Below are 13,233 nucleotides of genomic sequence, written 5' to 3'. Positions count from 1 at the left end.
GTTATAGTAGTGGTAATGGTTTATTAAAAAAATTGGTCAAGTATATTCTGGACATTATGTTTAAGAAAAAGGATGTTGTGTAAAACATTTTAGAAAGACTTTTTATCCACACTGGTTAAGACAAGAAAGATTCTGATGTCTGGAGGGATAAGTTTGGGTTAGCTGGAAAATTAGTTATATCTTTTGATATGGTCTGGACCCTCAAAGGGTCAGGATGGGCTTCAGAAGCAGAGATCAGAAAAGGAGGCACAGTGAGAACAGCTGGCTGGCAAACAGCTAGTGCAGGGATGGCTGTGGCCGGACAGAAGCAACATGGAAGCAAGTCCTCTTTTGGGCTTGGAATGAGCTGGGAAAAGAAATAAGGACCACAGGCTTGGAAAACAATCCAGGATACTTGTGTGGTTGACTCCTTGCTTTCAATTCTTTTGGGTCTATACCTAGACATGAGATTGCCAGATCAAATGGTAATTCTATGTTTAACTTTCTAAAGAAAGTGGAGAACTATTTTCCACAGCAGCTGCATCACATTACATCCTACCATACATGTACCAGCATTACTAGTTCTCTGCATTTTCATCAATACTTGTTATTTTTACATTTTAAGAATAATAGCCATTCTAGGGGGTGTGAGGTAGTATCTCATTGTGGTTTCAATTTGCATTTCCCTAGTGGCTGATGATGTTGAGCAACTTTTCATGTGCTTATTAGCCATTTGTGTATCTTCTTTAGAGAAATGCGTATTCAAGTCATTTTTAAACTGGGTTGTTTGGCTTTTCGTTGTTGAAGTTCTTGACATACGTAGAAGTTCTTTACATATTCTGGATATTTAAGTCTTATCAAATATATGGTTTCCATTTTCTCCCATTCTATAGGTTGTCTTTTCACTTTCTTGATACAGTAATACCCTTGATGGAAGTCCGATTTATTATTTTTTTTGTTGCTTGTATTTTTGATGTAAAGTCAAAGTATCCTTTGCCTAACACATGGTATTGGAGATATTTGCCTGTGATTTCTTCTAAGAATTTTAGCTCTTACATTTAGGTCTCTGATCCATTTTAAGTTAATTTTAGTATATGGTGTGAGGTAAGGGTCCACTTTCATTTTTTATTTTTTTGCATGTGGATGTCCAGTTTTCCAAGCACCATCTGTTGAGAGACTATTCTTTCCCCATTGAGTGGACTTAGCATCTGTGCCAGTTTGAATGTATTATGTCCCCCAAAATGCCATTATATTTGATGCAATCTTCTGTGGGCAGACTTATTAGTGTTGATTAGATTGTAATTCCTTGATTGAGTGTTTCCATGGAGATGCAACCCACCCAACTGTAGGTGATAACTCAGATTGGATAATTGCCATGGAGGTGTGGCCCTGCCCATTAGCTTGGGCCTTGATTAGTTTTCCGGAGCACTACAGAAGCTCAGACAGAAGGAGTGAGCTTGATACAGCCAAGAGGAACACTTTGGAATGCACAGGAGCTGAGAGAGGAGCTGCAGCTTACAGAGATGTTTTGGAGATGGTCTTTGAGGGCAGACTTCTGAAGAAGCTAAGAGAGGACAAACCCCCCAAGAGAAACTAAGAGTGACATTTTTGAGGAGCTGAAGCCTAGAGAGGGACATCCTAGGAGAAAGGCATTTTGAATCCAGCTGAGACAGAAGGAGCGAGCTCGCTACAGCCAAGAGGGACAGTTTGAAGAAAGCAGAGGAGCTGAGAGAGGAGCAGCAGATGAGAGAGAATTTGAAGATGGCCACTGAAAGCAGACTCTTGCTCTGGAGAAGCTAAGAGAGGACAAATACCCCAAGAGCAACTGAGAGTGATATTCTGAAGAGAAGCTGAGGCCTAGAGAGGAACGTCCTGGGAGAAAGCCATTTTGAAATCAGAACTTGGAGCAGATACCAGTCACATGACTTCCCAGATAACAGAGGTTTTCCGGACGCCATTGGCCATCCTCCAGTGAAGGTACCTGATTGTTGATGTGTTACCTTGGACAATTTATGGCCTTAAGACTATAACTATGTAACCAAATAACCCCCCTTTATAAAAGCCAATCCATTTCTGGTGTTTTGCATCCTGGCAGCATTAGGAAACCAGAACAGCATCCTTGTCAAAAATCAATTGGCCATAAATGTGTGTGTGTATTTCTGAACTCTTAATTCGATTCCATTGATCTATGTCTGTCCTTATGCCAGTAACACACTATTTTGATTACTGTAGTTTTGCAATAAGTTTTCTTCCTTTATTAGAGAAGTTGTAGGTTTACAGAAAAATCATGCATAAAACACAGGATTCCTATATACCACCCTGTTATTAACACCTTGCACTGGTGTGGAACATTTGTTGTAATAAAATTTGAAATCGTGAAATGTGAGTCCTACAACTTTGTTTTTCAAAACAAAATGACTTTGATGATTTGGAGCCCCTTGCCTCTACATAAGATTTTTTTTTTTTTGCTGGTTGTTTAGTTTTTTTTATTGAGATATATTCACATACCATGCAGTCATACAAAACAAATCGTACATTTGACTATTCACAGTACCATTACATAGTTCTACATTCATTACCAAAATCAATCCCCGACACCCTCATTACCACACACACAAAAATAACCAGAATAATAATTAAAGTGAAAAAGAGCAACTAAAGTAAAAAAGAACACTGGGCGCCCTTGTCTGTTTGTTTGTTTCCTTCCCCCACCTTTCCACTCATCCATCCACAAACTAGACAAACAGGAGGGTGATCCCTATGGCCCCCCCAATCCCACTGTGCCCCCTCATAAGCCACATTTTTATACAATCGTCTTCAAGATTCATGGGTTCTGGGTTGTAGTTTGATAGTTTCAGGTATCCACCACCAGCTACCCCAATTCATTAGAACCTAAAAAGGGTTGTCTATTTTGTGCATAAGAGTCCCCACCAGAGTGACCTCTCAGCTCCTTTTGGAATCTCTCTGCCACTGAAGCTTATTTCATTTCCTTTCACATCCCCCTTTTGGTCAAGAAGATGTTCTCCATCCCACGATGCCAGGTCTACATTCTTCCCCGGGAGTCATATTCCACGTTGCCAGGGAGATTCACTCCCCTGGGTGTCTGATCCCACGTAGGGGGGAGGGCAGTGATTTCACCTTTCAAGTTGGCTTAGGTAGAGAGAGAGGGCCACATCTGAGCAACAAAGAGGCATTCGGGAGGAGGCTCTTAGGCACAACCATAGGGAGGCCTAGCCTCTCCTTTGCAGCAACCGTCTTCCCAAGGGTAAAACCTGTGGTAGAGGGCTCAACCCATGAAACCACCAGTCCCCTATGTCTGTGGTCATGTTAGCAACCATCGAGGTGGGGTAGGTGAATACCCCTGCATTCTCCACAGGCTCCTCAAGGGGGCTATGCATATTTTTTTCCTTGTTTTTTTTTTTTTTCTTTTTTTTAAACCCTTTTTTTTTCCTAAATCAACTGTATGATAAATTAAAAAAATAAAAAAAATAAAAAATAAAAAAAACATAGAATAAAAGAACATTTCAAAGAGACCATAACAAGGGAGTAAGAAAAAGACAACTAACCTAAGATAACTACTTTACTTCCAACGTGTTCTTACTCTACCCCAAGAAAGTAACCTAACATAGCAACATTTCTGTGAACTTGTTCCTACTATACCCATCAGAAATTAACAGACCATAGTCATTCCTGGGCATTCCCAGAATGTTAAATTTACCCATGATAGCTTATCTGTTCTTCTTGGATTATTGTTCCCCCTTCCTTAATTCCTTTCTATTGCTAGTTCCCCTACATTCTACATTGTAAACCATTGGTTTTACATTTTTCAAAGTTCACATTAGTGGTAGCATATAATATTTCTGTTTTTGTGCCTGGCTTATTTCGTTCAGCATTATGTCTTCAAGGTTCATCCATGTTGTCATACGTTTCACGAGATCGTTCCTTCTTACTGCCCTGTAGTACTCCATCGTGTGTATATACCACATTTTATTTATCCACTCATTTGCTGAAGGACATTTGGGTTGTTTCCATCTCTTGGCAATTGTGAATAATGCTGCTATGAACATTGGCATGCAGATATCTGTTCGTGTCACTGCTTTCCGATCTTCCGGCTATATACTGAGAAGTGCAATCACTGGATCGAATGGTAACTCTATATCTAGTTTTCTAAGGAACTGCCAGACTGACTTCCAGAGTGGCTGAACCATTATACAGTCCCACCAACAATGAATGAGAGTTCCAATTTCTCCGCATCTTCTCCAGCATTTGTAGTTTCCTGTTTGTTTAATGGCAGCCACTCTAATTGGTGTTAGATGGTATCTCATTGTGGTCTTAACTTGCATCTCTCTAATAGCTAGTGAAGCTGAACATTTTTTCATGTGTTTCTTGGCAATCTGTATTTCCTCTTCAGAGAACTGTCTTTTCATATCTTTTGCCCATTTTATTAATGGCCTGTCTACTATCGTCATTGAGTTGTAGGATTTCTTTATATATACAAGATATCAGTCTTTTGTCAGATACATGGTTTCCAAAAATTTTTTCCCATTGAGTTGGCTGCCTCTTTACCTTTTTGAGAAATTCCTTTGAGGTGCAGAAACTTCTAAGCTTGAGGAGTTCCAATTTTTCTATTTTTTCTTTTTTTGCTTGTGCTTTGGGTGTAAAGTCTAGGAAGTGGCCGCCTAATACAAGGTCTTGAAGATGTTTTCCTACATTATCTTCTAGGAGTTTTATGGTACTTTCTTTTATATTGAGATCTTTGGTCCATTTTGAGTTAATTTTTGTGTAGGGGGTGAGGTAGGGGTCCTCTTTCATTCTTTTGGATATGGATATCCAACTCTCCCAGCCCCATTTGTTGAAAAGACCATTATGACTCAGTTCAGTGACTTTGGGAGCCTTATCAAAGATCAGTCGGCCATAGATCTGAGGGTCTATCTCAGAATTCTCAATTCAATTCCATTGATCTATATGTCTATCTTTGTGCCAGTACCATGCTGGTTTGACAACTGTGGCTTTATAATAAGCTTCAAAGTCAGGGAGTGTAAGTCCTCCCACTTCGTTTTTCTTTTTGAGTGTCTTTAGCAATTCGAGGCATCTTCCCTTTCCAGATAAATTTGATAACTAGCTTTTCCAAGTCTGCAAAGTAGGTTGTTGGAATTTTGATTGGGATTGCATTGAATCTGTAGATGACTTTGGGTAGAACTGACATCTTAATGACATTTAGCCTTCCTATCCATGAACATGGAATATTTTTCCATCTTGTAAGGTCCCCTTCTATTTCTTTTAGTAGAGTTATGTAGTTTTCTTTGTATAGGTCTTTTACATCTTTGGTTAAGTTTATTCCTAGGTACTTGATTTTTTTAGTTGCTATTGAAAATGGTATCTTTTTCTTGAGTGTCTCTTCAGTTTGTTCATTTCTAGCATATAGAAACATTACTGACTTATGTGCATTAACCTTGTATCCCGCTACTTTGCTAAATTTGTTTATTAGCTCTAGTAGCTGTATTGTCGATTTCTCAGGGTCTTCTAGATATAAGATCATTATCGTCTGCAAACAATGACAGTTTTACTTCTTCTTTTCCAATTTGGATGCCTTTTATTTCTTTGTCTTGCCGGATTGCCCTGGCTAGCACTTCCAGCACAATGTTGAATAACAGTGGTGACAGCGGGCATCCTTGTCTTGTTCCTGATCTTAGAGGGAAGGCTTTCAGTCTCTCACCATTGAGTACTATGCTGGCTGTGGGTTTTTCATATATGCTGTTTATCATATTGAGGAAGTTTCCTTCAATTCCTACCTTTTGAAGTGTTTTTATCAAAAATGGATGTTGGATTTTGTCAGATGCTTTTTCAGCATCTATTGAGATGATCGTTTGATTTTTCCCTTTTGAATTTTTAATGTGTTGTAATACATTGATTGATTTTCTTATGTTGAACCATCCTTGCATGCCTGGAATGAACCCCACTTGGTCATGGTGTATGATTTTTTTAATGTGTCTTTGGATTCGATTTGCAAGTATTTTGTTGAGGATTTTTGCATCTATATTCATTAGGGAGATTGGCCGGTAGTTTTCCTTTTTTGTAGCATCTTTGCCTGGTTTTGGTATTAGATTGATGTTAGCTTCATAAAATGAGTTAGGTAGTGTTCCATTTTCTTCAATGTTTTGAAAGAGTTTGAGTAAGATTGGTGTCAGTTCTTTCTGGAAAGTTTGGTAGAATTCCCCTGTGAAGCCATCTGGCCCTGGGCATTTATTTGTGGGAAGATTTTTGATGACTGACTGGATCTCTTTGCTTGTGATGGGTTGGTTGAGGTCTTCTGTTTCTTCTCTGGTCAGTCTAGGTTGTTCATATGTTTCCAGGAAATTGTCCATTTCCTCTACATTATCCAGTTTGTTGCCATACAGTTGTTCATAGTATCCTCTTATAATTTTTTTAATTTCTTCAGGATCTGCAGTTATGTCACCTTTTTCATTCATTATTTTGTTTATATGGGTCTTCTCTCTTTTTGATTTTGTCAGTCTAGCTAGGGGCTTGTCAATCTTGTTGATCTTCTGGATTGGCTTTTATAAACGTGGTTTATTTGCTTACAAAGTTACAGTCTTAAGGCCATAAAGTGTCCAAGGTAAGGGGGTACCTTCACTGAAGGATGGCCAATGGCATCTGGAAAACTGTTAGCTGTGCAGGCACTTGGCTGGTGTCTGCTTGCTCCCAGGCTGTGTTTCAAAATAGCGTTCTCCAAAATGTCTGCATCAGCTTCCAACAACCATCATCAAAGTGTCTGTCTCAGTTGCAGCTCCTCTTCAAAATGTTACTCTGTTACTCTGAGCTCCTTCCATTTGTCAGCTCGTTTATATGGCCCCAGTGATCCAATTAACACCCACCTGAATGGGTGGGGTAACACCTCCATGAAAATTATCCAATCAAACGTTTCACTTACAGTTGTTTGAGTAACAGCTCCACTCAAAGAATTCCAATCTAATCAACACTAATATGTCTGCCCCCACAAGATTGCATTAAAGAATATGGCTTTTTCTGGGGGACATAATATATACAAACCAGCACAATCCCTAATAGTCCTTTTTAGCTTCCTTGCTTCCATCTGACAGGCTCATCTTATATATTTCATGCCCCACATTTAGGTTTTTTTGAAGGAGCTGGGGTTCATTTTACTGGGGTAAATGGAGACTGTAATCTGGGCACTGGGGGCATTCCTTTCTGCTGAGTTCGTCTCATTAGGAAATACATATTTATTTTTAAAGATAAAATACAAGTTCATACTTTTACTTCCAATTAAAAATCAGAACTAAAGGATATTTTTTGACCTTATTGATCTTAAGCCTGTATTTTCTTTCTTCTATCCCCCATATCCTAGTTCCTAATGACACTAACATAATTCATCATTTCCTTTATCCATGGGATACACACTACAATCTCAGAATAACAATCCCAACATGACCACCAACAGTACCATGTCTAAAAATTGTTTAAGATATTTTGCAAAGTTATTTTTGTCCTTACTGGAAATTACTGTGTGTTACTGTCACTCAGAATGGTTTATCTCTGTGACATGATGCCAGCGTCTTTTTAAAATCGTACTTTGGATTTTTAGGATTGCTTTTTAATTTTTTTAGTATTTAATTGTTTCATAATTATGCAAAATGTTTACATGGTTCCAAATTCAAAGTTACCAAGAAGTTATTCAAAGAAATCTGGGTCTATAACTGTCCCTTCTGCACTCTTGTCTCCTTTCCCTCAATTGTTATCTTACTATTATTTTTCTTTTTTAAATATAAGCAAATATGTGGATATATTCGTAGTCTCTACCTCTTCTTAAATGGTATATGTGCCAGTTTGAATGTATTATGTCCCCCCAAACACCATTATCTTTGATGTAATCTTGCGTGGGCAGACGTTATCAGTGTTGATTAGATTGCAATTCTTTGAGTATTTCTGTGGAGATGCGCCCCACCCAACTGTGGGTGATGATGCTGATTAGATAATTTCCATGGAGGTGTTAGCCCATCCAGGGTGGGTCTGAATTAAATTACTGGAGCACTATAAAAGATCACACAGAAGGAGCAATGGCTACAGCCTAGAGGGACACTTTGAAGAAAGCATAGGAGCTGCAGATGAGAGACATTTTGAAGACAGCCATTGAAAGTAGACTCTTGCTCCAGAGAAGCTAAGAGAGGACAAATACCCCAAGTGCAACTAAGAGTGACATTTTTGAGGAACTGCAGCCTAGAGAGGAACGTCCTGGGAGAAAGCCATTTTGAAACCAGAACTTGGAGCAGATGACAGCCACATGCCTTCCCAGCTAACAGAGGTTTTCCAGACATCACTGGCTATCCTCCAGTGAAGGTACCCAATTGTTGATGACTTACCTTGGACACTTTATGGCCTTGACACTGTAACTGTGCAACCAAATAAACCCCCTTTATAAAAGCCAATCCATCTCTGGTGTTTTGCATTCTGGCAGCATTAGCAAACTAGAACAGTATATTACACATTTTCCTCCACCTTACTTTTTAAGAATATTTATTTATTTATTTTTTATTGAGATTGTACATATACCACACAATTATCCAAAGATCCAAAGTGTACAATCAATTGCCCCCAGTACCATCATACAGCTGTGCATCTATCACCACACTTTTTTTCCCTTCAATTTTTAGAACATTTTCATTACTCCAGAAAGGAAATAAAGAAAAAAAAAGGAAACTCAAATCCTCCCATACCCCTAACCAACTCCCTCCATTACTGACTCATAGTATTGGTATAGTACATTTGTTACTGTTGATGAAAGAATGTTAAAATACTACTAACTGTAGTAAATAGTTTGCAATAGGTATATTTTTTCCCCTATATGCCCCTCTATTATTAACTTCTAGTTATAGTGTCATACATTTTTTCTGGTTCATGAAAGAGATTTCTAATATTTGTTTAATCATGGACATTGCCCACCACAAGGTTCACTGTTTTATACATTCCCACCTTTTAACCTCCAACTTTTCTTCTGGTGACACACATGACTCTGATCTTTCCCTTTCTACCACATTCACGCACCATTCAGCACTGTCAGTTACTCTCACAATGTGCTACCATCATCTCTGTCCATTTCCAAACATTTAAGTTCAACATAGTTGAACATTCTGGTCTTAATAAGCAACTGTTCCCCATTCTTTAGCCTCATTCTAAATTCTGGTAACTTATATTTCATGTCTATGAGTTTACATATTATAATTAGTTCATATTAGTGAGACCTTGCAATATTTTTCCTTATGTGTCTGACTTATTTCACTCCATATAGTGCCCTCAAGGTTTCTTCATCAACCCATTTTTTTAAGATGGTTTTGTTCACACACCATACATTCCATCCTAAGTAAACAATCAATGGTTCCCTGTATGGTCACATATTTATGTATTCACCACTATCACCAGTATCTATATGAGGACATCTTCATTTCTTCCACAAAGAAGGAGGAAGAATCAAAGAAGGTAGAGACACAAAAGAATAAGAAAAAAGAAAGAGAAAAAAAAAAAACAAAAAACAAAAACCATGACAGCTATGAAGCAACAAAAGGAAAAAGAGCATTAAACTGAAGTAGAATAAAGTGTGAGATAACATTACCAATGCCAGGAGTCCCATACGCCTCCATTATGTCACCCTCTTATATGCATTTAACTTTGGTATATTGTCTTTGTTACATTAAAGGAAGCATAATACAATGTTTCTGTTAATTACAGTCTCTAGTTTGCAATGACTGCATTCCCCCCCCCAATACCTCCCTATTTTTAACACCTTGCAAGGTTGACCTTCATTTGTTCTCCCTCATGAAAAAACATATTTGTACATTTTACCACAATTGTTGAGCACTCTAGGTTTCAATGAGTTACACAGTCCCAGTCTTTATCTTTCCTCTTTCCTTCTGCTATCCCACATGCTCCTAACCTTCCTCTTTCAGTCATACTCATAGTCATCTTTGTTCAGTGTACTTACATTGCTGTGTTACCATCACCCAAAATTGTGTTCCAAATCTCTCACTCCTGTCTTTTTCTATCTGTCTGCAGTGCTCCCTTTAGTATTTCCTGTAGAGCAGGTATTCTGTTCACAAACTCTCTCATTGTCTGTTTGTCAGAGAATATTTTAAACTCTCCTTCATATTTGAAGGACAGTTTTGCTGGATATAGGATTCTTGGTTGGCAGTTTTTCTCTTTCAGTATAATATATATACTGATATTATATATATATATATATATAATATATATACTGATATAGTGATATAATATATAAATATATCATACCACTGCCTTCTTTCCTCCATGGTTTCTATTGAGAAATCCACACATAGTCTTATTAAGCTTCCTTTGTATGTGATGGATCGCTTTTCTCTTGCTGCTTTCAGGATTCTCTATCTTTGAGGTTTGATAATCTGATTATTAAGTGTCTTGGCATAGGCCTATTCAGATCTATTCTGTTTGGGGTACGCTGTGCTTCTTGGATCTGTAATTTTATGTCTTTAATAAGAGATGGGAAACTTTCATTGATTACTTCCTCTATTATTGCTTCTGCCCCTTTTCCCTTCTCTTCTCCTTCTGGGACACCCATGACACGTACATTCATGTGTTTCATGTTGTCATTCAATTCCCTGAGACGTTGCTTGTATTTTTCCATTCTTTTCCCTATCTATTCTTTTGTGTGTAGGAATTCAGGTTTCTTGTTCTCCAGTTCCCAAGTGTTTTCTTCTGCCTCTTGATATCTGCTGTTGTATGTCTCCATTGTGTCTTTTCATCTCTTGTGTTGGGCCTTTCATTTCAGGAGATTCTGCTAGTTGTTTTTTCAAACTTTTGATTTCTACCTTATCCTTCATGTCTTTTGCTGTATCTTCCATAACCTTTTTGAATTGATTTAGTATTAACTGTTTCAATTCCTGTATCTCAGTTGAAGTGTAAGTTTTTTCCTTTAACTGGGCCAAAACTTTATTTTCCTTTGTGTAGGGTGTAGTTTTCTGTTGTCTAGGCATCTGGTTTCCTCGGTTATCCTGATCAGGTTTTCCCAGACCAGAACTGGCTCAGGTCCCAGAAAGGGGAAATATTCAGTATCAGGTTTCCCTGAGGGTGTATCTTAGAAGACTGACACACCCTGTGAGGCCTCAAGCTGCTGTGCTTTTCCTAACCTGCCCAACAGGTGGTGCCTGTCAACTTACAGCTCCTGACTGGCATAAAGAGGTGTGGCCTCCTTAGTTTCTGTTTTGGCTGTTTTTCCCCAGGCTCTGGCGTTTGTTTCTGAATGGAAGGTGGGTAATAAAGCTGGGCACCACCTCTTTCCTCTTAGGGAAGATATACCCCCTAGGGAGTTATCATTTGCATTTAAATAGGTTCTTTCTCTCTCTGACTCTGCTATCTTCACTCTTATCTGGGTCAGAGAGCTGTGAACTGAAATGGCTGAGGCTTTCTCCACTGAGCTGCTCATGTTGAAAGAGCAAAAAAGGGACATAAAGCCACCTTTCAGGGCCAGTCCACGGCCCCCAGTTTTACCCATTGGCCAGAGACAGCACCCAGTCCTCTGGGCTCCCCCTCCTGGGACAGAGACCTCCCCTGGCTCTTTAAGGCCAGTCGTCACTAAAAGCCTCTGTCTGCTTGTTGGGGATTTGTAGCTTGCATAGAGCAGTCCACATTTGCCAATTAAAACCCCAGTTGAAGGTGGACTGAGGTATATTTGCTTGTTCAGAGAGTGCTGCTCTCTATCACAGCGAGGCTTTGCAGTTTGGGCTGCCGCAGGGGGAGCAGGCTCCCGGCTCGGGTCTGCAGTTTCTACTCACAGATTCCAGGCTGTGATCTCAGGCATTCCTCCCAATCCAGATTGGTGTACAATGTATGGACAGTCACGGTTGTCCCCAAGCAGTTATTCCAGATCATTTACTAGTTGTTCCTGGTTGTTTACTAGTTGCTCTAGGGGGACTAACTAACTTCCACTCCTCTCTATGCCGCCATCTTCTTCTGTCCCCTCCATCTTGCTTTTTTTCATTTACTATGTATCTTGGAGATTACTCCATAGTAGTATATAAAGATTCCTCATTCCTTTTTACAGATGCGTAAAAGTCCATTGTGTGAAGGTAAATTTACTATTCTTTTCTAAAATAAATTGGTATTTTACTCTATAAAGAATTTTGTATCTTTTTTTATTAAACATTTCATTAAGCATTTCTCCTGCCAAAAATACTTTTTAATAGCTACATACTGTTCATATGCATATGACTACAAGTGGAAGCACAAAATTTCTTTTAAAATTTCCTGATTATGCTTCTGTGTGTGTGTTTCTCCAACAAGCACATGTTGAAGTCTCTTTAGATTTCTAAGCTGGTTGCTACAGCCATGCCCATTTCCTGCCATATCCTCTGAAGTCTCTCTAAAGTCTCCTGAGATTTCAGAGAATCTCCTGGACTCTCTTCTCTACTTTGAGAAGGGAGAATTTACTGTCTAACCTTTTTCCCCTGACATTCTTTGCGGTCGGGGTTACTGCTTCTAGGGGGAGTGGCGGCCGGTAGCCGAGCCCTCAGCTCTCGGGGCTGCTTAAAGGTTACCGGCGGCGGGGGCTCTTTCCCGGAGGCGAGGGCGAGGCGGAGGACGTTGGCCAGAGTCCTCGGCGAGAGGCGTGCAAGGAGGGCGGCGATAAGGACAAAAACACTCTTCATCCAGTAGGGGTATGCGCCAAAGAGATTTATTCAGGGGTGATTACAGGTTATATAGGCTGGTAAGAGGGGCAGGGCTGGAAAGGAGGTGAAGTAGCCTAAAATGGCAATATTGAAGGGAGAGGGGCTAGGATTGGTTCTGAGAGGATTCAGGAGCCGTTGCAGCGGGCGGGGGTTGTTCTGGCCACGGTGCATGCGCACTGGCGGTGGCAGGAGTGGCCTTGGCACCAGGGAGCGAGTGGGTAAGATAAGGAAGTGGGGAAAGGGCAGTTGGGAGAAAGGCGGTTTCCTCCGGCAAGCCTCCCCTGCCAGTGGCATTTTGGGTGAGGAAAAGGGAGCTGCCTTGACCTCGCTCCTCAGGCTCGGGGGGGCTGCAGAGGGCACTCACGCCCGTACCTACTACCCTCCCCAGGGGGTGATATCAAGTCCCCTGGCCCAGGCCTGGTAAGTCGAGGCACAAGCTCAGTCCCCGCAATTCCCCTTTCTTTTCTAATTAGAGGAAGAGGCTTTACCGGAGAGGTCCGCTAAGGGTGAGGGAAGGGGGAGGTCAGGGAAGGGAAAAAGGGGT

General features: G+C 40.0%; 1 protein-coding gene across 6 annotated transcripts in view; it reads right to left on the bottom strand.

The window, feature by feature from the left end:
* LCA5L (lebercilin LCA5 like) overlaps nucleotides 1-13,233 on the bottom strand; it is a 59,548-nt gene that overhangs the window by 8,740 nt on the left and 37,575 nt on the right. The window contains exon 8 of one of the 6 annotated variants that reach the window (XM_037831507.1): nucleotides 3,106-3,129. The exons of the other annotated variants lie outside the window; for them this stretch is intronic. Coding sequence (XP_037687435.1) covers nucleotides 3,121-3,129 — 9 coding nt within the window. The 3' untranslated portion in view covers nucleotides 3,106-3,120. Of the gene's footprint in view, nucleotides 1-3,105; nucleotides 3,130-13,233 lie in introns of those variants that run through there. 6 annotated transcript variants of the gene reach the window in all.

This window comes from Choloepus didactylus, chromosome 1 (genome assembly GCF_015220235.1).
Source record: "Choloepus didactylus isolate mChoDid1 chromosome 1, mChoDid1.pri, whole genome shotgun sequence".
NCBI lineage: Eukaryota > Metazoa > Chordata > Mammalia > Pilosa > Megalonychidae > Choloepus > Choloepus didactylus.
This window is presented reverse-complemented; position numbering and strand designations above follow the sequence as displayed.